Here is a 22378-nt window from a genome sequence, read left to right on the forward strand (position 1 = left end):
TACATTATAACAAAACTTACAAAATGCTAAACAAAAGAAGAGGCAAATTAAGGGAAAAACTGAGTATCTGTGAAGGCGGAAAGTGAAATATCCAGCAGACATCTCAACAGGAAAAATTGGTAGTGCTTAAAAAAAAATTCATCCTATAAAAGTATACTCAGCTAACAACATACAAGAGTGAGAGAAAAGTACATTTATTTTAAGAAAGTGAGAGAGTTCACAACTCATGATCGAAACTGGAAAGAAACTGTGATAAAAGTAAGAAGAGAGCAAAAAATTGGCATGCAAGTAGACAAATCCACAGGAGTACTGACTCCATAAAACAATAATAATGCCTAGGAATTTGGAGATATAAAAAAATGTACAACAATCGTAAGATGTAAGAAGAACACATGAGTTATTCTAAGGCCCTTATATAGTTTGGAAGAATGACAGAGATAATTACTAACTTTAGACTTTGTTCAGTCAGGCAAGCATTTTCTTCCTTTTTTTTTTTCTTCAGGTAATAAACACTAATAAAAAAGAAAAGGAATTATAAAAGTCAAACTAATAGAAGGAGAAAGAAAAAACTAAATCCAATAAAAAGCAAGAAAGGAAGAAAACACATGGAAAGAAAGAAGAAACAGAATACAAAATAAAATAATTTCAAATACATCATAATAAAGACTTCCGATTTCTGATTGGGGATGTAGAGAATCAGAAAGAACATTGTTTCCACCTTTTCAATTAAAAAAAAAAAAGCCAGCCAAACTCTAAGTTCATGACTAATGTTGAACCCAGAGAGGTGAGGTCACAGGACAACCAACTAGCTCAAAATCTAAGAGACAGGGCAGATGCTGCTACAAGCTGTTAAGAATAATTCAGCTAGAATAAACACTGAATTGGTGGAGCTCAAGTGTGGGCTGGCTAGAGAGCGTGGAGCCCGTGGGGAGAATAGAGTGCACAAACTCTTACACACTTTTCCCTCATGGACCCCAACAGGTACACACAAAAAAGATTGGTGAGAGTCCTGAGAAAGAGATCTCCATGGTACAGGCCGCAGGGAGGGGGAAAGCAGCTGATATGTGAGGGGCACTAATCCTTGCTTATCTCCTCTACAGAACAAAAGGTTTAATCTGCTTGGAGCAGGATAACAAATATTGTTGTCTCTGGGGCCCGGGGAAAACCAGTGCATCTGGGGAAGGGGCAGGGCTATAGCTTGGGGGTAGGACAGGAGCACTAATGAGGCCAAACACCCCAGATCCAGGGACATGATGCAGCCTAAGACTAAGGCTTTATCAGAACAATAGGGCAGAAGTGTTCTCTGACCCTCCATTTCCTGTAACAAGTAACAGTGGAATACTGCTGGGGACTGACCTCCCCTGAAGTACTGTACAAAGGGAAGACCTAAAGATGTTAAGAAAACCCTTTGGCAAACCAGCCCCTGATCTAAAAATAAGATATTGCTAGAGGAATTTGAAGCTCGTGGTGCAATGAGGGTAACCACAGAAACAACAAACCTCAAACCAGCCCAACTCCTGACTATATTAACTCAAATCCCCCACATTAAAGACCTAGTAGAAGGAAAGATGTACCCATTTCCAGGCAAGAAACTATTTACCTTAGTCTACTGTCCTACACAAGATACACAACTAGTTTTCAACAAAAAATTACACAGCATAGGAAAAGGTAAAAGAAAAAACACTTTCAAGAGACAAAGCAATCAACAGAACCAGCCTCATATATGACACAGATATTGAAATTATCTGACAGGGAATTTAAAATAAGGGCTCTATGGGAAAGGTGAAAAATATGCAACATCAGATAGGTAATATCAGCAAAGAAATGAAAACTATAAGAATTAAACAGAAATACTAGAAGTAAAAAACACAGTAACAGGTGTAAAGAATGCCTTCAACAGCTCATCAGACAACTCACAAATTGGAGGAAAGAATCAGTACACTTAGTGATAAATCAAGAGAAATATGTCAGTCAATAGAAACTGAAATACAAAGAGAAAAAATAATGGGAGGGAAAAGAATAGAGCATCCAACAGTTGCTGGACAACATCAAACAATCTAACATAAGTGTAAGTGGAATCCCTGAAGAAGAGAGTGTGGGAGAAGAAATATGTGATGAAATAATGACCAAGAAATTTCCAAATTTCATGGCAGTCACAAATTCACAGGTCCCAGAAGCTCAAGAAAAAAACAAAGCAAAAATCACATCAAGTCAAATTATATTTCCCTAGGAAACTGCCCATTTCATCTAAATACTCAAATTTCAAATGTATCACTTAAACTTGTTCAGAGCATGTTTTTAAAAAATATTTTCACTGGATCTATATTTATGTCCCTTTTTCTCATTCCTAACAGTGTTTATTTGTGCCTTCTTTCTTTTCTTAAAAAGTCTGGAAGAAGTTTACCACCTCTTACAGCACCAGACTCAAGAAGAGACAGAAAACCTGAAAAGATCTATAACCCTTCAACAACTAGGATCAATAATTATTACACCCACAAAACAAAACAAAAAGATAAGACTGTTTAAAGGAATGAATTCCAGGGACTTCCCTGGTGGTCCAGTGATCCGTGCTTCCACTGGAGGGGGCACAGGTTCAATCCCTGGTCGAGAAACTAAGATCCCACATACCGCCTGGCCCAAAAAAAAAAAAAAAAAAAAAAAAAAAGGAATGAATTCCAGCAAATATTCAAGTAATGGGTAATTTCAATCTTACATAAAACTTCTGAGAACAGAAAAAGTTAAATACAACCCAACTCATTCACCCAGCTTACCTTGGTGCCAAAACCAGATAAAAGTCTCCCCCACAAGGAAAATTATAGTACAATCTAATTTAGGTACAAAAAAAATCTAAATTATGAAAAACCTGATTCCTGCAATGGGAATATGTTGTGTATGTCTCTGTGTCTGCATTCCATATTACAAACTTGTTCTTTAGCATTTTGATAACTGTACCTCAGTATAACTGGTTTTCTTTGGAATCCTATATATTTTATGCATTAAAAAACATTATTTTGGGGCTTCCCTGGTGGCGCAGTGGTTGAGAATCTGCCTGCCAATGCAGGGGACACGGGTTCGAGCCCTGGTCTGGGAAGATCCCACATGCCGCGGAGCAACTAGGCCCGTGAGCCACAATTACTGAGCCTGCGCGTCTGGAGCCTGTGCTCCACAACAAGAGAGGCCACGATAGTGAGAGGCCCGCGCACCGCGATGAAGAGTGGCCCCCACTTGCCGCAACAAGAGAAAGCCCTCGCACAGAAACGAAGACCCAATGCAGCCATAAATAAATAAATAAATAAATAAATTTAAAAAAACAAAAAAAAACAAAAAAAAACACATTATTTTGAGATGGGGTCCATAGGTTTCAGACTGCCAAAGGGGTTCATGGCACACAAAAAAGATAAGAACCCCTGTACTAAAGAAACTCTTAGAGATATACACAAGAAAACATGCAAGAATGCTCAGAGCAGCCCTGTGTGTAACAGCAAAAATCGGTACGAAGAGGAAAGTGGCTCCATAAACCAAGGACTTTTCTAAAAAGTCATTAAAATGAAAGAACTGGAGCTACATGTATCATCAAGGACCTATCTCTTAATCTGGATGCTGGATACATGGGTGTTTGATGTAATATTCTTTAGATGACTAATACAGCATTAACATCACACGACACTATCTGTATTTATTTTCCTCACTTTGCAATGAGAAAACTTCATGGATCATCACCAGTACATGCACTGACATTTAGGAGCCACGCTCATTAGTCAGGTGCAGTGCAAAATACAGATTCCTTAGGAAGCCTTTCTCCAAACCACCAAGTTGGAATTAACTGTCCTGTCCTATTCTCCATAGAAATTTCTATCTAACTCTCTACTTACAAATTTCTGAATTATATATTGCTTCCAGTTGTACTGAGATATAATTAACATATAGCACTGTATAAGTCTAAGGTATACAGCATAATAACTTGACTTACATATATTACGAAATGATTACCACAGTAAATTTAGTGAACCTTGATTATCTCATATAGTGACTTATATTAAATACAGTTTGTGCATGCCTGATTTCTCAAGTGTAAGATCTTTGATGGTTGCATACTGCTTTGTAGTCACAAGTTCCCAAAACCACATTTGCTGAGTTTGATCCATGTACCTACAGTCACTCTGAAATAAATCCTGAACACTGGCTTAAAAGTTGTATTTGCATCTTTAATATCTATACTGAGATAAAATCTGATTATAAAAATAAAACTTACCGTCACAAAGCTGGATTTCTACTTTTCATAATCTTACTGTTATTTTTAATTACAATGAACAATACAAGAAAATAACTTTGAACAATGTAAAACAAGATATATTTAATCTAAAGGATTTACATATCCACGTTACCATGTTCAAGTTGGGATAATCATTTTTTTTAATATCTTCTATGTATTTTTAATTTTTTTATTGAGGCATAGTTGACATATTAGTTACAGGTATACAACGTAGTGACATATAAATGTCATACGGTATGGCATTTATATACATTGCAAATTGATCACCACAGTAAGTCTGATAACATCACTGTCCAAAGTTATTGCAATATTATTGACAATATTCCCTATGCTGTATATTATATCCCCATGAAAACTATTTTATAATTGGAAGTTTGTACCTTTTAATCCCCTTTACCTATTTCTCCCAATCCCAATCCTTCTCCCCTCTGATGAACATCAGTTTGTTCTCTCTATGTATGAGTGTGTTTGGGATAATCATTTTGCAGTAAGTATACAGAATGATATATGAGTTAACTATGCCCCCTACTGACTGAACAAGTATTTTGAAAACGGAATAACATTACAGAGAATAAAGAATATAGTCCACACAGATGTACCACATAAAAACCAAATGTACCAAAGGTACTTTTATAATGTAAATGGGTTACATAAAAAGGACTTTGCAGATCTTAAGTCAAGCATATTTGAGATAAGATTTACTAGAGAAAAGGGGACTTGGGAAGAAAGAAGTGTAATTTTGGAAATGACTGCTCAGAGTCACCACATTACACAACTTTAGGAAGCATCATTCACATTATATTCTACATCAGTGGTTCTCAACCAGGGGCAATTTTGCCCCCCAGGGGACATTTGGCAATGTGTGGAGATGCTCTCGGCCATCACAATGTGGCAGGGGCGTGGTGCTACTGAGTAGAGGGTAGAGGGATACGGTAGTTCGTAGAGAGGCCAGGGATGCTGCTAAACATACTACAGTGCACAGCCCAGTCTCACAATAAAGAATTAACTGGTCCCAAATGTTAATATTGTTGAGGTTAAGAAATTTTGCTCAACATGAGTATTCCCTTTCAGGTTGTACAACAACGAAACAAAGTCATATAGAGTTTTATGACTTGTTTAAACTTTGTTGAAAGAGTCAAAGAAGATATCAAATCTCCGCTGTCAAGGAATACAGTTTTAGCCCTTTTTATCTGGGCTAGAAAACTGCAGTCTAGATAGTTTCATGTGTCCACCTTTTGGCTCTGTTCTAAGGATGATACAATTTGTGCATAAACTTTTAATGGGCTAACAGTATTTTTTAAAGCTATTAGGCTTTCCCATTATACCTGTGTTTCCATTTCCATCATCCTTTGTTTTATTTCTCTTATTTCTGCCTGTGTTTCAGCTTCTCTAAGTCGAATGGTCATCAGTTCATCTTGTAACTCATTCACAGCATTTTTCTTAGGTGGGTCTTTCCATCTCCCAGTAGTACGAGCTAAGTGGCGCTGAAATATAAAAAATTAGATCGCAACAAATATTCCCAGTATTACAGTAAGAGCCAACTTAACGAAGCACTTATTTCAGGCCCAGTACTGTATAAGGCACTTTATATGAATCATTTTATTTAATCCCCAGAAAATCTTAAAAGTTAAACACTATTATTTTCAATATAGAGGTAAGAAAATGGAAATGGTGAGTAAGTAACTTCAGAAAGGTCACACAGCCAGTAAGTGGCAGATCTGGGATATAAACTCAGATATAGTTCAAATTTTTTTTATACTGTGGATTAATTATTGTAAAGAATATATTTTTCACCCCAATTTTTTTTCTGAGAGATTTTTGCATTATTTTGTAATGAAATCCCAAGAAAAAGGGAAAATTGGGCCCTTCATGAATTAAGGAAACAATATTAGAAGAGCAGTGTTCTCAAAATATCTGTGGTGAAGGACAGTTTTGTTTCATTTGTTTCTAATTTCTAATGCCACCTGATACTTCTTAAAAAAAAAAAAAAGCCATGGCAACGTAAAGGAATAACTTCAGTCTTTGCTAGATGCATCCTCCATCCCAAATTCATACCAAGATCACTATTCTGAAAAGATGTGTCGTTTTTTTTTTCTTTCCTCTCTCCCTTCTGTCTTATAGATTCTGGGTTGTTTTTTTTTTTTTTTTGCTACTTATCAATAGTTTCCCTCATATGTGAATAAATTTGTGGGCATATAACTAACTAAATGTCTGTTTTATTTTGTGGGAAAACCATTTTCAAAAGAAGTTACAAATTCATAAACAAATTTATATTGATGTCACCCTTCTGATGTTTCATACTGACCAATGAATTTAATATCAACAGGAGAAGAAATAAGTACTATATAAAGAAGTATTTTCTTTTAGTTCTTTAGAAAAAGTTACACAAATCACAATGGTATACCAACACAACAAAAATACGACTTGATCTCTATTTTATCTTTTATTTACTTATAAGAATCAGAAAGGGAGAAAAAGTTTAAAGGTACTTTCAATTTATAAATGCTCTCAGTTTTGTATATTAAACAGGGTCTTTCTCACTTTAAACTCAGATCCTAGTGTTGGTCATTAACTACTTCAAATTCACACAAAATGGATATTCAGGTTTTACCTTTCTTTTTTAAAGCACACAAAATATTTTGACATACCTGCCAGTGTTCCTCTAAATCCTTGACTTGTTGTCTAAGTTCTTTTAAACCCATAATAGCTTCTGCCTCTCTCAGTTTCACAGCAATGAGTTCCTCTTGAAGCCTTGCCATGTTATTCTCATCAGGAAAGGAGTTGTTTCTCTAAAGCAAGAGAAAATTTAATTGGGGATTTTTTTTTAATTTAAAGAATAAAATACAGCATATATAACAATAAAATATAGCAAAATAATGAGCTGTTTTCTCCCATATGTAATTGCACTTAATTTTATACAATTTTACTGAGATATAATTCACAAACTATAAAACTTACCCTCTTAATGAACACTAGTCAGTGGGTTTTGTTTTGTTTTGTTTTTTTAATTAATTAATTTATTTTTGGCTGCGTTGGGTCTTCATTGCTGCACATGGCATTTCTCTAGTTGCAGCAAGCAGGGGCTACTCTTCGTTGTGGTGTGCAGGCTTCTCATTGCGGTAGCTTCTCTTGTTGCGGAGCATGGGCTCTAGGCGCGCAGGTTTCAGTAGTTGCAGCACGCGGGCTCAGCAGTTGTGGTGCACGGGCTTAGTTGCTCTGCGGCATGTGGGATCCTCCTGGACCAGGGCTCAAACCCATGTCCCCTGCATTGGCAGGTGGATTCTTAACCATTGCACCACCAGGGAAGTCCCTAGTCAGTGGTTTTTAAGAGTATTCACAGGGTTGTGCAACCAACATCACAAACTAATTTCAGAACATTTAAATCACCCCCAAAAGAAACCCTGTAACATTAGCAGTCACTCTACGTTTCCCCTACCCCCAGGCCCTGGCAACCACTAATCTATGTCTCTATGAATTTGCCTATTCTGAACATTTCATATAAATGGAATCATAAAATACATGGCCTTTTATGACTAGCTTCTTTCACTTAGCATGTTTTCAAGTTTCATTTTTTTATTGCCAAATAATATTCCATGGTACAGATATACCACATTTTATTTACACGTTCATCAGTTGATGGAAGTGTGGGTTGTTTCCACTTTGGGGTTACTATGAATAACACTGCTATGAACATTTATGTAAAAGTTTTTGTGTGGATATATGTTTTTAACTCTCTTGAGTATATATGAAAGAGCAGAGATGCTGGATCAGATGGTAATTCTACATTTAACTTTTAAGAAACTGTCAAACTTTTCCAAAGCAGTTGCACGTTTTACATTCCCACCAGGAAGGTATAAGGGTAACTGTACTTAATGCTGAGGACACAGAAAGTCTAACTCTGTTTTGTTTAATAAAATATTAATCAGAATTATGGAGCAACAGGATTCAAAATGTTTTTCAATGCGGCAGTGAACATACTAACCTCTGATTAGGACTACAAAGCATGAACATCATTTATATTTTAAAGATTTATGGAAGAGAATAATCCAAAATCTGTTTTGTTATATTTTCTCAGCATATCATTTTGAAAAGGGAGTGTAAAATATCTGTACATTAGTCACTGTTTATATCAATATTCAAGAAATAAGCACCAAGGTGACCTAAATATTTGCTTCAAGGGTACAAGATTTAGATTAATCTCCTACCATGCTGAAAGACCCACCACAGGATATAGGGTTGCCATATTAAACTGCTCTGGGGAATGACCAAAGAATCCTAAATTAGGCCCTAGTAAAAGCTCCTTAGGTAAACTGAAGTACTATTGAAATTTCAAGTCCTGAGTCCATGAAATTTTCTATCTCTGAAATATTTCATGAAGATTTCAGCCCACAGAGATGATGGAATAAAGTTATTCTTGTCAACTACACATTTTTATGATGGACTTGAAATATTTTCTCAATTGAAAACCAGAAATTTACTGTATATGCATTAAAAAAAGTATCTTGCATGAAGAAATTAACCATAGGAAGCATGAAACCTTCCAATTTCCTTTCTACTCTATAACATGAATACCAACAAAGCTACTTAAAAAATTTATTTTTAAATTGGACCCAAGGACATTTCTTTCTACCAAATATTCAAAACTAAAAGATCCAGATTCTTACCTAAATCATGGAGCCCAGAATACTCTCAATTAGGCAATTTTTACAGCATTCTTGCCGGCTTCTTTCTCAGCAAACAGGAGAATAAGTTTTCCAAAAATAATATAAAAATAGCAAGTAGATTTCTAGCAAAATTATTCCACTATTGATTGTAGTTATACCCTATTCTATTTCATTAAGAAACAGTAAAGAACAATTTGAGGGTATCTTTCATGTCCATTATTTATGAGTTTTTGACTCAATGGCTAGATACTACCTAAAGGCCAAAGAAACAAACGCAACACAGAGCCCAAATCATCTATGATTTTATAGATGAGAAAACAGAGATTCAGAGTTTGTGATTTGGAACAGAGACTCTCAAGTCTGAGGGTTATAAGAAATCTAAAATCAAGTTAGCTTCTGTAAGTACACCTCCAGCTAAGATCTTCCTATATATTCGGAGGTGGTTTTCTGCAGCTTGGAAAGCTGTAACAGTTACTCTCAGATGAAATTTTCGCTGAAATGTTTATGTATTGGTCTATTTTCTACACCTCTTGCAGATGAAGGTATTATAATATTTGAAGATGATGGTTAATTTTTTTTCTTTAAAAAAATCATTTTTACATGAAAACAAGGTATATTTGCAATGTGTTCCAATCAAAATATTCACTTCTATATCTCAGATCTACATATTTTCAAAGTAAAAATGTTCACTTGTCAGCTGAAATTTCTGATTAGACCTAATATTTGTGTACTTTTGTGCTTAGTCAGAATGTAAATTTTACAGTGGATTTTTTTTTTGAAATTTACCTTTTATTTGGATAAAAGCAACATGATGTATTTATATACTATAGGGATAAAAATGGTAATTTTCATTTTTTAAAAAAGCTACCAATGTGATTTTTTAGTTCTTTTCACTTGTGTTTAGCACAGGCTTTAAATTAAAAAATACACTATGGTCTGGATTGACCCAAAAAGTATTCCATAAATTAATTTAACAAATATATGGCAAGTTTTTTGTAGCTAAATCTAATTCTTCTAGAAGTTGTTGCCTTCTGTTTAATTACATTAATTGAAATGTGCTTAAGACAAATGCTTTCAGCATATTTTATATACTAAAAAACATAACAAAAAGGGTTAGTATTGGGCCAACGGCCAAGAGGTAATATTACTAACTTGTAGACTGCTACAGTTCAAATTGTCCCACTTCTCCCAGAATTTCAGAAACGAGAAGTCTGGGAGATACTGTACCAGGTGCAGTCTGGTGATTCTAAATGCTGTAAGTACTATTCATCTTGACGATGGTTAATTTCTATCCCCTAAGTTTCTCTTCTCCGACATTTAAACATTATTCATCTCAAAATTATCCTGGTTGTTTTCCTCTAAAAGGGCTCTAACCTCCATTTTTACCCTAAATATGGCACTTTGAGTAGTATGGCAACAACAAAGAATAAATGGGAATCATGTATTTTTTTCCTTTCCTCTCTTATAATATGTAAGATTTTTGATGTGCAAAAATACCAAGTCCAATTTCACTGCTCAGTAAGTACTTAACAAATATCTATCACATGTCCCCTCTAATTTCGGAATGAAAGCATTTATGTTGTTCTTACCTTTTCTATATCCAGAACTTTATCCTGCATTTCCTTTAGTGCACACTGAGACTCAGCTTCACTCAGTCGGGCTTGGACCAATTCCTTCTCTAGCTGTAGCACAAAATCTTCATTGTAGTTGGAACTGCATTTATGCTACAAGTTATAGACATACACTGAAATTTTCCAGAAGTATGAGCATGTATATATAATAAAAATAAGTGCAATTACACAATACAACTACTGAGGGCACCAGATCGTAAAAGTTCCATCCACCTAATATTTCCAGCTTATGTCCTCCAATTAACTTTCCAATGAACAAAAAATTCCAGGTTTGATATCTATAAAGATGATCATATTATTGGTTGTTCATAATGTTATTACACTAACCAAATCCAATTTATAGGAGATAAATATCTTTTTTTATCTGTCCATCCATCCAGATACTAAGAATTTGTTCCAACTCTATAGACTTGAACTGTACAACACTGTAACCACCAGCCACATATGGTTACTGAGCACTTGAAATGTGGTAAGTCCAAATTAAGAAAAGTTTTAAGTGTAAAATACAAACTGGATTTTGAAGGCTTAACGTGAAATAAAAAGGCAAAATATCTCAGTAATTTGTATACTGATTATATGTTGAAATAATATTCCAAATGCCTCGAGTTAAACAAAATATTTAATCAAATAAAATTTTTATTATTTATTAATTTCATTAATTATTAATTATTCCTTTTAACATGGCGTTTTAGAATGCATATCTGGCTCACATTATATTACTATTAGACAGCACCGTTACAGACTACAGAAGACAAGTACATATTTACTGAAAATTCTATTTTAACCTGATAGAAATAAAAACAAAGCATCACCATAACGTGAACCATCTTAAATCCCAAAAGAATAAAAATGTATTTGCTGTTAGAAATGTAGATCTATTTAAATATACTCATGAAAATGACTGCTGGAAGCAAAAAAAAAGAAGATGCTGCATAAAGAAATTAGCCATGGAAGCATGAAACCTTTCCATTTCCTTTCCTACTTTATACCAATACAGCTACTTAAGAAATCCCTTTTTAAACTAGTTTCTACACAAAGCTGTTCAAAAAAGCAAAAAGATATTGAATTCACTATTATAAAAGACTTCCTAAAATAAACTAACACGTCGCATTTAACCCACGTAGTAAAGAAATAGCGACAACTCAAAATTCCAACATAGAGTCATAGGGAATAATCTCCCACTGAACTGGCACAAGTAAAGAATGGTTCCTTTTACTCTTCAATACATTAGGAACAAAATAGACATCAAATTAAAACTCTATTTAAAAACTATTAAATACTTAATTAAAACATATGGTACTCCCTTGCCCCAGTTACCCAAAAAGATATTTTTAAAAATGTACTGTTCACTTATTAGGCAAATGAGAATTTTTTTTTTTGAGAATTTTTTAATTCAGTGTACTACATGTTGTTTCTCCTAGTAATTTTCTGATACTATTAAAACAATACTTCAATACAAGAAGTACATCTGCAATAGGTATAACACCTTAGCAAATACTTACCTTACCAAATAGGAGAATGGCAATTTTGGAATGCCCACATCCAAAATGCAGGTGCCATGATTTTTGTTTAATTAGATCATAGTTACTTTATGAGTAATACTAGAATTTTTTGCTCTTAATCTAAAGCTCTATGTTACTTCACGCTTATTTTCCAAGACTCTATCAGGAGAGCCCCAGGAATACATCAAACCCAAATGGTCAAAATGAGAATGAAACCATTGATCTGGTATAATCCAACTGATCCAACCAAGTAAAAAAAAACTGTACTAATATTAGGAACAAATTTTTATCAATAAAGTTTACAAAACTTCTAATCATCCTCTATTGTTAACGGGATACATTCTATAGTGTACATGCTATTTCTCTTCTCATATTTCCCATTTGTTCCTCAACCCACTGCAAACTAGCTTTAGTCTTCATCCCTTGATGAAACTGCTCTAATCGCTAACAATATTAATACCCAATAACAATATAAAAACTCAATGGAAAGCCCTTTTATTCAGCTCTTACCTTCACCAGATAGTCTTTGGAATTTAAAACAACTGACAACTCAAAAATTTCTCCTCCCTCAGATTCTAAGGTATTACTCTTTCATGGTTCTACCTCATATCTTCTCTGTCTCCTCTGTCAGCTGAACTACTTAATTATAGGTATGTATGTCTACGTGTATGTGTGTGTGTATATGTCTGTGTGTATCAATCAGTAGGCCCCAGGGTTTCAATGTTGTGTGTTTTTTCCCAATCTTCCTGTTAACTTTCTTATTTTGTAGATTCCTCCTATGTGATTTCATCCACTAATACAGTCTGTTTAAAGACACTATCAGATACTGTGTATATGTATCAGATTTTGTCTCTGTATAAGTCTATATAGACAATGGATGAGATCACCAAGGAAGAATCTATAAAATAGTTTAAAAAAAAAAAAAGAGGGAAAGAGGGACAGGAAGAGGGAGAAAGAAAGAACACACAATAATGGAACTCTAGGGACAATAAATATATAGATAGATATTGACAGATACACAGATACATAGAGAGTGATGACTCTCAAGTCCATATTCTCAGCTCTGATCTTTCTACTAAGCTACAGATTCATATTCACAACTTCCTACTGGTTTTCTTCATCGGTTTAGCCTCATACTCACCTCACATTCAACATGTCAAAACTGGACTCCCCATCTTTTCCTCCTCATGTATTTACTACTATATGCTAAGGATCCCACCATCTAACAACTGACCAAGTCAAAACTTCCCCTCTTATACTCAACCCATACCAAATCAATCACAAAATCTTAGTAACTTCCACATCTCTCGAATTTGTCTGCTCCTTTCCATCTTCACAGTCATTGTTTTTATTTATGCTCTCATCTCTTTCACTGAACCACCGCAACAGCCTTATGTATCACCATCTAACTGTTATAGTGCTTACAGTGGGTATTATTTAATACAGGCATACCTCATTTTATTGTTCCTCGCTTTATTGCACTTTGCAGATACTACAATTTTTACAAATTGAAGGTTTGTAGCAACCTTACTTCAAGCAAGTTTATCAGTGCCATTTTTCCAACAGCATTTGCTCACTTCAAGTCAGTGTCACATTTTGGTAATTCTCACAATATTTCAAACTTTTTCATTATTATTATATTTGTTAGGATGATCTGTGACCAGTGACTTTTGGTGTTACTAACGTTGTTTGCGTTCGGACAGCTCCACAGACTGGCTGTTCCCCCCATCCTTTTCCTCGGGCCTCCCTACTCCCTGAAATACAACACTATTGAAATCAGGCCATTTGATAAACCACAACGGACTCCAAGTGTTCAAGAGAAAGGAAGAGTTGCATGCCTCTCACTTTAAATCGAAAGGTAGAAATGATTAAACTTAGTGAGGAAGGCATGTCGAAAGCCAAGATAAGCCAAAAACTAGGGCTCTTTCACCAAACAGCCAAGTTGTGAATGTAAAGGAAAAGTTCTTAAAAAGGAAATTAAAAAAAAATTTTTTTTGACAATGGTCCTGACTTTTTAAAAAATATTTATTTATTTATTTATTTATTTTTGGCTGCGTTGGGTCTTCATTGTGGCATGCGGGGTCTTCGTTGCGGCACGCAGGATCTTTTTGTTGCGGTGCGCCGGCTCTTCATTGCAGCACGTGGGCTTCTCTCTAGTTGTGGTGTGCGGGCTTCTCTCTAGTTGTGACGTGTGGGTTTTCTCTCTTTAGTTGTGGCACACGGGCTTCAGAGCGCATGGGCTCTGTAGTTTGCTGCATGTGGGCTCTCTGCTTGAGGTGTGCAGACTCAGTAGTTCTGGCGCCGTGGGCTTAGTTGCCTTGCAGCATGTGGGATCTTAGTTCCCCAACCAAGGATCGAACCCGCGTCCCCCGCATTGGAAGGCGGATTCTGGACCACCAGGAAGTCCCTCTTAAAGAAAATTAAAAGTGCTATTCCACTGAACACACAAATGATAAGAAAGCAAAACAGCATTATTGCTGACAATGGAAAAAGTTTTAGTGGTCTGGATTAAAGATCAAACCAGTCACAACACTCCCTTAAGCCAAAGCCTTATCCAGAGCAAGGCCCTAACTTTCTTCAGTTCTATGAAGGCTGAGAGAAGTAAGGAAGCTGCAGAAGAAAAGTTTGAAGCTAAAACAGATTGGTTCATGAGGTTTAAGGAAAGAGGCCTTTTCCATAACATAAATGTGCAAGGTGAAGCAGTAAGTTCTAATGTAGAAGCTGCAGCAAGTTATCCAGAAGACCTAGCTAAAGTCATTAATGAAGGCAGCTACATTAAACAATAGATTTTTGATGTAGATTAAACAGCCTTCTATTGGAAGAAGATGCCATCTAAAACTTTCACAGCTAGAAGAGAAGTCAATGCCTGGCTTCAAAGCTTCAAAGAACAGGCTGATTTTCTTGTTAGGGGCTAATGAAGCTGGAAACTTGAAGCTGAAGCCAATGCTCATTTACCATTCTGAAAAATCTTAGGGCCACTAAGAATTAAATCTACTCTGCCTATGCTCTCTAAATGGTAACAAAGACTTGATGATAGCACATTTGTTTACAACATGGTCTATTGACTATTTTATGCCCACTGTTGAGACCTAATGCTCAGAAAAAGATTCCTTTCAAAATATTACTGCTCACTGACAATGCACCTGGTCACCCAAAAGCTCTGACGGAGATGTAAAATGAGATTAATGCTGTTTTCATGCCTGCTAACACAATATCCATTTTGCAGCCCATGGATCAAGGAATAATACCAACTTTCAAGTCTTCAAAAAACTTAAGAAATACATTTCGTAAGGCAACAGCTGCCATAAATAGCAATTCCTTAGATGGATCTGGGAAAAGTAAATTGAAAACCTTCTGGAAAGGATTCACCATTCTAGATGCCATTAAGAACATTCATGATTCATGGGAAAAGGTCAAAATATCAATATTAACAGGAGGTTGGAAGAAGTTGATTCCAACCCTCATGGATGACGTGGAGAGGTTCAAGTCAGTGCGAGAAGTAACTGCAGATGTGATGAAAACAGCAAGAGAGCTAGAATTAGAAGTGGAGCCTGAAGGGCTTCCCTGGTGGCACAGTGGTTGAGAATCTGCCTGCTAATGCAGGGGACACGGGTTCGAGCCCTGGTCTGGGAAGATCCCACATGCCACGGAGCAGCTGGGCCCGTGAGCCACAACTACTGAGCCTGCGCATCTGGAGCCTGTGCCCCGCAACGGGAGGGGCCGCGATGGTGAAAGGCCCGCGCACCGCGATGAAGAGCGGTCCCCGCACCGCGATGAGGAGTGGCCCCCGCTTGCCGCAACTAGAGAAAGCCCTCGCACGAACCGAAGACCCAACACAGTCAAAAATAAATAAATAAATAAAGTAGCTATAAGAGCACCCAAGCCCTTACATTAAAAAAAAAAAAGAAGTGGAGCCTGAAGATGTGACTGAATTGCTGCTATCTCATGGTAAAACTTGCAGGAGGAGTTTCTTCTAACAGACAAGCAAAGAAAATGGTTTCTTGAGATGGAATCTATTCCTGGTGAAGATGCTGTGAAGATGACTGAAATGACAGCAAAGGATTGAGAATATTAAATATACTTAGTTAAAAAGTATAAAGATAAAGCAGTGGCAGGGTTTGAGAATACTGACCCCAAAAGTGAAAGAAGTTATACTGTGGGCAAAATGTTATCAAACAGCACTGCATGCTACAGAGAAACTGTTCATGAAAGGAAGAGTCAATCGCTGTGGCAAACTTCACTTTGTTTTTTTTTAAAGAAATTGTCAACCTTCAGCAACCACCACCCTGATCAGTCAGCAGCCATCAACATCGAGGCAACACCCTCCACCAGCAAAAAGATTACAACTCACTGAAGGCTCAGATGACGGTTAGCATTTTTGGCAATAAATATTTTTTAATTAAGGTGTGTACATTGTTTTTCTCAGGCACAGTGCTACTGCATATTTCTTGGCTACAATACAGTGTAAACATAACTTTTATATGCACTGGGAAACCAAAAAATTTGTGTGACTCACTTTATTGTGATATTTGCTTTATATCACAGTGATCTGGAACTGAACCCACAATCTGATGTATACCTGTATTTTATGTTACATCTCATACTAAATTGTAGTAGAAGGCATTTTTACAATTCCACCACCTGGCCCAGGTAGGTGTTTTCTTACCTTTTGAGTCTAAGGAAGTTTTAATTCCATGTTTATCAATACAAACATGTTAATGAAAATTATACAAGCACTGATACACTTTAATAAAGTATTCAGAATCAATCTAACTCCACTAAGCCAATTTCATCCCATTATCAATTTCTGTATATAGCAATTAGCTCTATTCAATTACATTCATATGCATTACTGAACAAAAAGTATTTTTATTGGGATCGATTCTTAGTATTGATATAGGCTCACTGAACGGAGACTCTGCATTTAATGCTATGACTTAGGGACTTAGAAGAAACTCTAACATTTGTTTGGTTGGTTGGCTGAAACATGGACCAAAGGGTGGCCCACAGCCCACAGTGAGTGAACTGGAAATGCTGGACATGCCTTGGTTTAACATAAAGGAAGTGAAAACTGGTGACAAAAAAATCTGGGGAAGATGTATGTAGACAGACCTCTCTGAATAGGCTAAAAAGGTGAAGATGTTTGTCTCCCATGTGAATGCTCACCAAAGGGTGACCTCAGCAGAGGATTTAAAAAATCAATTGGATGGACTGACCCATTCTGTGGATACCAGTCAGCCTCTTTCCTCAGAAAGTCCAATAAGCTTATAAACAAAGTAGCTATAGTGGCTGGGATGGAGATTATACATGGGCTCAGCAACACAGACTTCCACTCACCAGGGTGATCTGGCAACCGCCACTGCTGAGTGTCCAATCTGCCAGCAACAGAGATCAACACTGCGCCTCTGATACGACACCATTCCCTGGGGTGATCAGCCAACAACCTGGTGGCAGGTTAATCACATTGGACCACTTCCATCATGGAAGGGGCGTTTTGTTCTTACTGGAACAGATGCTTACTCTGGATATGAAGTTGCCTTCCCAGCATGCAATGCTTCTGTTAAAACTATCATCCATGGACTTACAGAATGCATTATCCACCGTGATGGTATTCTACACAGCACTGCTTCTGATCAAGGAGTGCACCTCATAGCAAAATAAGTAGAGCAATGGGCCCATGCTCATGGAATTCACCAGTCTTACCAAGTTCCCTAATATCAAGCAGCTGACTTGACAGAAAGGTGGAATGACCTTTTGAAAACTCATTTACAGTGCCAGCTAGGTGGCAATACCTTGCAGGGCTGGGGCAAGGTTCTCCAGAAGAATGAATATGCTGTGAATCACTGTCCAATATACAGTGCCATTTCTCCCATAATTCATAGATCCAGGGGTCAAGGGGTGAAAATAGGAGTGACACTATTGTTGCTACAGACTCACCAACAAAATGTTTGCTTTGCAACATTATGCTCTGCTGGTCTAGAGCTCTTACTGCCTGAGGGAGGAATGCTTCCACGAGGAGACAGTAAACTGGAAGTTAAGACTCATCCAACCGCTTTGGGTCCTCATGCATCTGAATCAATAGGCAAAAAAGGGAATTACGGTGCTGGTCTGGTTGACTGATCAATCCTGACTACCGACGGGAAAGTGGACTACTACTCCACAATGGAGATCAGGAAAGAATATATGTGGAACATAGGAGATCCTTTGGGGTGTCTCTTAGTATTATCATGCCCTGTGATTAAAGTCACTAAAAATTTACAACAACCCAATCCAGGAAGGATTACTAATGGCCCAGATCCTTCAGGAGTGAAGGTTTGGGTCACTCCACCAGGCAAAGAACCATGACCAGCTGAGGTGCTTTTTGAAGGCAAAGGAATACAGAGTGGGTAGTGGAAGAATAGGCAGCTACAAATACTAGCTACAACCACATGATCACTTACAGAAACGAGGACTCTAACCGTCATGGGTATTTCCTCCTAATTTTGCTATGAATACGTTTGTATCTGTTTTCTTTCCTTTCTTATTCCCTTATCATGCAATATAAGATGCACTGACTTTATATTACAGCATTTAAGTATTGTTTTATAGTATAGTATTTACAGTATAGCATTTAAGTTACAGGATATTTAAGATACAAGAAGAGAAAACGTCACTCAAGGACTTTACCTCCTCTTCAGAGAAAGGCATTAGTACATTTTTGGTTATGCTCAGGATATAACTGTATCAAGTTATGCAGAATTATGACCTTGTTATTTTATCTGGAGATTAAGTATGGTTTAAGGAGATGCGCATGGGTGCCAAGTTGACAAGGGTTGGACTTGTGATGGTTAATTTTTATGTCTACTTGACTAGGCCATGGGATGCCCAGATTAAACATTACTTCTGGCTGTGTCTGTGAAGGTGTTTCCAGATGACTCAGTAGACTGCCCTCTCCAGTGTGAGTGGGGACCATCCAATCCATTCAGGGCCTGAATAGAACAAAAAGTAGAAAAAGGGAGGATCTGTTCCTGCCTGCTGCTTGAGCTGGGACCCTTGGACTGGAACTTACACCTTCAGCTTCTGTGGCCCTCAGGCCTTTGGATTTCAACTGGAATTACATCATTGGCTTTTCTAGGTCTCCAGCTTGTAAAAGGCAGATCATTGGACTTCTCAGCCTTCATAATGGCATGAGCCAATTACAGTAAGTCTGTGTGTGTGTGTGTGTGTGTGTTTGTCTGTCTGTCCTATTGGTTCCATTACTCTGGAGAACCCTAATAAATCTTATAAATTTATAAATAAGATTAAACATTGATTAGAGGTTTTATTGTTCTTGTTTGGTTTTTGGTCCCTTTCAATTGACTCAGAGCTTCTGCAATTGAATTCTCTTATTTGGTACTTATTTCTACCATTTCCAATTCTCCTTGTTCAAAATTATGTAGATCTAAATTTGATCAGGAAAGTGATATACTTGTCAATGTTTAGTCTATTAAAAACTTTACCTGTCAGTTTTAGGTCTTTTAAGTTTTGGGTTTTATTACTTGCAGTTTATGCCATTGGCAAAGCAAGCTGGTAGAATCATAATGATGAAATAATGGTAATATCGATACTAATCTTAATAATAGCTACCACTTATTAAGCACTCATTCTATGCCAAGCATTATTCTAGAGGACCAACTCACTTAAGTCTCAACCACCCGTTATTATATACAGGACAAGACGTTTGTATTATATGCAGAAGTAACTTGTCCAAGGACACACAACCAGTGAGTGGCAGAAATGGCATCAAAGTACCAGTGTTAAAAGATGTTACTGTGTACTGTAAACTACCTGTTTCAATTTAAAATTTTTTTCCACAGGGAAAAAAGTGTCATTTATAAAACAAGGGTGTTTTTGTTTTTTTATTAAGCCTTTTAACTCAACTACCTCACAGTGGAATAAGAGATGCCAGGAAAGGTGACTGGTACCACACAGCCTGAGAAAAAAAACTGCAGCACATGTGGGCATTTCCAGCTGCTTACCAGGAGGAAGTGCCGTGGAAGACAGTGGCTATGAAACAAGTGAACATTGGGGAACAAAAATTCCTAGTACCATGTCTATTTAGGAAACTTTTTAGCATGGTTGGCCCAACTCATTTTATAGTTTTCCCAGACCAAATAGAAAGAAAAAAAATAAAAATAAAAAAAAATCAAAATCCTGAAACCAACAACACTGCATTGAAAACTTTAATACAAAGCAAAACAAAAATTGGGCTTTTATGAGGTTGACTTGAGGTCAGGAAAAGAATGATAAACTTTTGAGAGGAAGAAAGAAATCATCAAAGCCAAGAGAAGCTCAAAGTGAGGTTTTTGGGTTTTTTTAACTTATTTAATTAATTTATTTATTTTTGGCTGCACTGGGTCTTTGTTGCTGCATGTGGGCTTTCTCTAGTTGCGGCGAGTGGGGGCTACTCTTCGTTGCAGTGCACGGGCTTCTCGTTGCAGTGGCTTCTCTTGTTGTGGAGCACGGGCTCTAGACGCCTGGGCTTCAGTAGTTGTGGCACACAGGCTCAGTAGTTGTGGCGCATGGGCTTAGTTGCTCCACGGTATGTGGGATCTTCCCGGACCAGGGCTCGAACCCGTGTTCCTTGCATTGGCAGGCAGATTCTTAACCACTGCACCACCAGGGAAGTCCCCTAAAGTGAGGTTTAATAACAGCTATCATATCAAGCCCAAGCCTTGACCATTTCTGATGCAGCTGTTCTGCTTTAAGATGTTCCCGTTCCTGTTCCACTCACTATAAAATAGGTTTTAAAGTTTATGATGATAACAACAATGAAGATAGTAGCCAACATCTACTGAGTGCTCATTATATGTCAGGCACATGCTAAGCGCTTTGTATTCTCATTTAACCTTCACCACAACTTCCACTTTACTAATAAGTAAACTAAAAAGACTCAGCAAGGCAAACAGACTGGCAATTCTGTTAACTGGGAATATGGATTACAGAACCCTTATATGGCTTAACATTTAAGTCATATAAGGGTTGAAATAATATGTTTTAAGAGCTTAATATATTGTTTTAATATGTACTGTTCTAAGAATTACTGGTATAATATTAAAATCTAAACACCTAAAAAAAAAACTAAACATCTCACATAATATTCTTGTAATAAATTCCTAAGAATATACTTCATATTCAAATTAGTAAACTGGAAAAATATACAATTTGTTTTACCAAATGACAACTGCCACAATTACGATGGCTGATAAATCAGCAAGGGGCCATTTATTTAAAGGTCCACAAATAATGAATGACTTTCCTACACTTACATCAAATTTATTTTTGTCAGTGAATGTCATACTGCTTCTGTGATACCAGCAATCCCATTCCAATGAAACTGACAGAAATTTTTTTTTAGTGGAGTCTCTAGCCCACCTACTTTTTAATCCCAAGTGCTTTTCTGGTGTTGTAAAAGTTACAAAAGTAAAGATAAATTAGAATGCCCTTAATAGTCTTTTTTATTTGTATCTTGAATAAAACAACAAAAAAATGAACTCACACATTCAATGTTTGAAGAATATATAAGTGCCCCAGTGAATAGTAAATGCTTGTATTTAAAGATGTTTCTTGTATTTATTCAAGACCTGATAATTTTATGTCCTGTTAAGGACCCCACATATTTCATGGAACCCTGTATTCTTCTCTCTTGTAGTACTAATTGCCACTCTAATTAAATAATTTTCGCAATATCTATCTCTATAAATACTATACAATCAATGCCAAGGATAGTGTGATTTACCACTATATTGCCAGAACTAAACTGTACTTTTCATAGTAAGTGAGAAACATTATTTGCTGAATCAATTAGCTAGTCAACTCTTGGTTTAAAAAACAACAACAAAACCCCCCTCTATCATAAACCATATATTAAACAATGGGAGTGGAAATTCAATGGTGCAAAAATAACCTATAAAATCTATTTGTTTCAAAAATAAACAAAATTTATGATAGTGTGGGAATATGGTACATTTCCATTGTTACGGCCAAAGCATCTGAGAAAATGCCTGTACTATCAAAGAGTCCAGAATATGATTCTATGCAAGACAATATTAAAGGAGAAAAAAACTTTAAAAGTTGCTCTCCCTCCCAGCATATGATCCCAAAAAAAGATGTTTGTAATCCCCTCTACCACATATTCCAATGAGTCTTTTTTAAAAAATCCAAGCAGAGTTACAGAAAGACAGAGAAGATGAAAAGGCAGAGGGCTATGTACCAGATGAAGGAACAAGAAAAAACCCCAGAAAAACAACTAAATGAAGTGGAGATAGGCAACCTTCCAGAAAAAGAATT

The 22378-nt window shown here is 36.5% G+C and overlaps 1 protein-coding gene across 8 annotated transcripts in view; it reads right to left on the minus strand.

Annotated features, from left to right (window-relative positions):
- EVI5 (ecotropic viral integration site 5) overlaps window positions 1–22378 on the minus strand; it is a 231103-nt gene that overhangs the window by 68573 nt on the left and 140152 nt on the right. For 5 of the 8 annotated variants that reach the window (XM_007169596.2, XM_007169594.3, XM_057554948.1 and 2 more), the window contains 3 exons: window positions 10527–10661; window positions 6922–7062; window positions 5599–5757 (listed from right to left, as the gene is read on the minus strand). In XM_007169596.2, coding sequence (XP_007169658.1) covers window positions 5599–5757; window positions 6922–7062; window positions 10527–10661 — 435 coding nt within the window. The remainder of the gene's footprint in view (window positions 1–5598; window positions 5758–6921; window positions 7063–10526; window positions 10662–22378) is intronic. The other 3 variants (XM_057554966.1, XM_057554961.1, XM_057554938.1) reach the window with 1 other exon arrangement.

This window comes from Balaenoptera acutorostrata, chromosome 1 (genome assembly GCF_949987535.1).
Source record: "Balaenoptera acutorostrata chromosome 1, mBalAcu1.1, whole genome shotgun sequence".
Lineage (NCBI taxonomy): Eukaryota > Metazoa > Chordata > Mammalia > Artiodactyla > Balaenopteridae > Balaenoptera > Balaenoptera acutorostrata.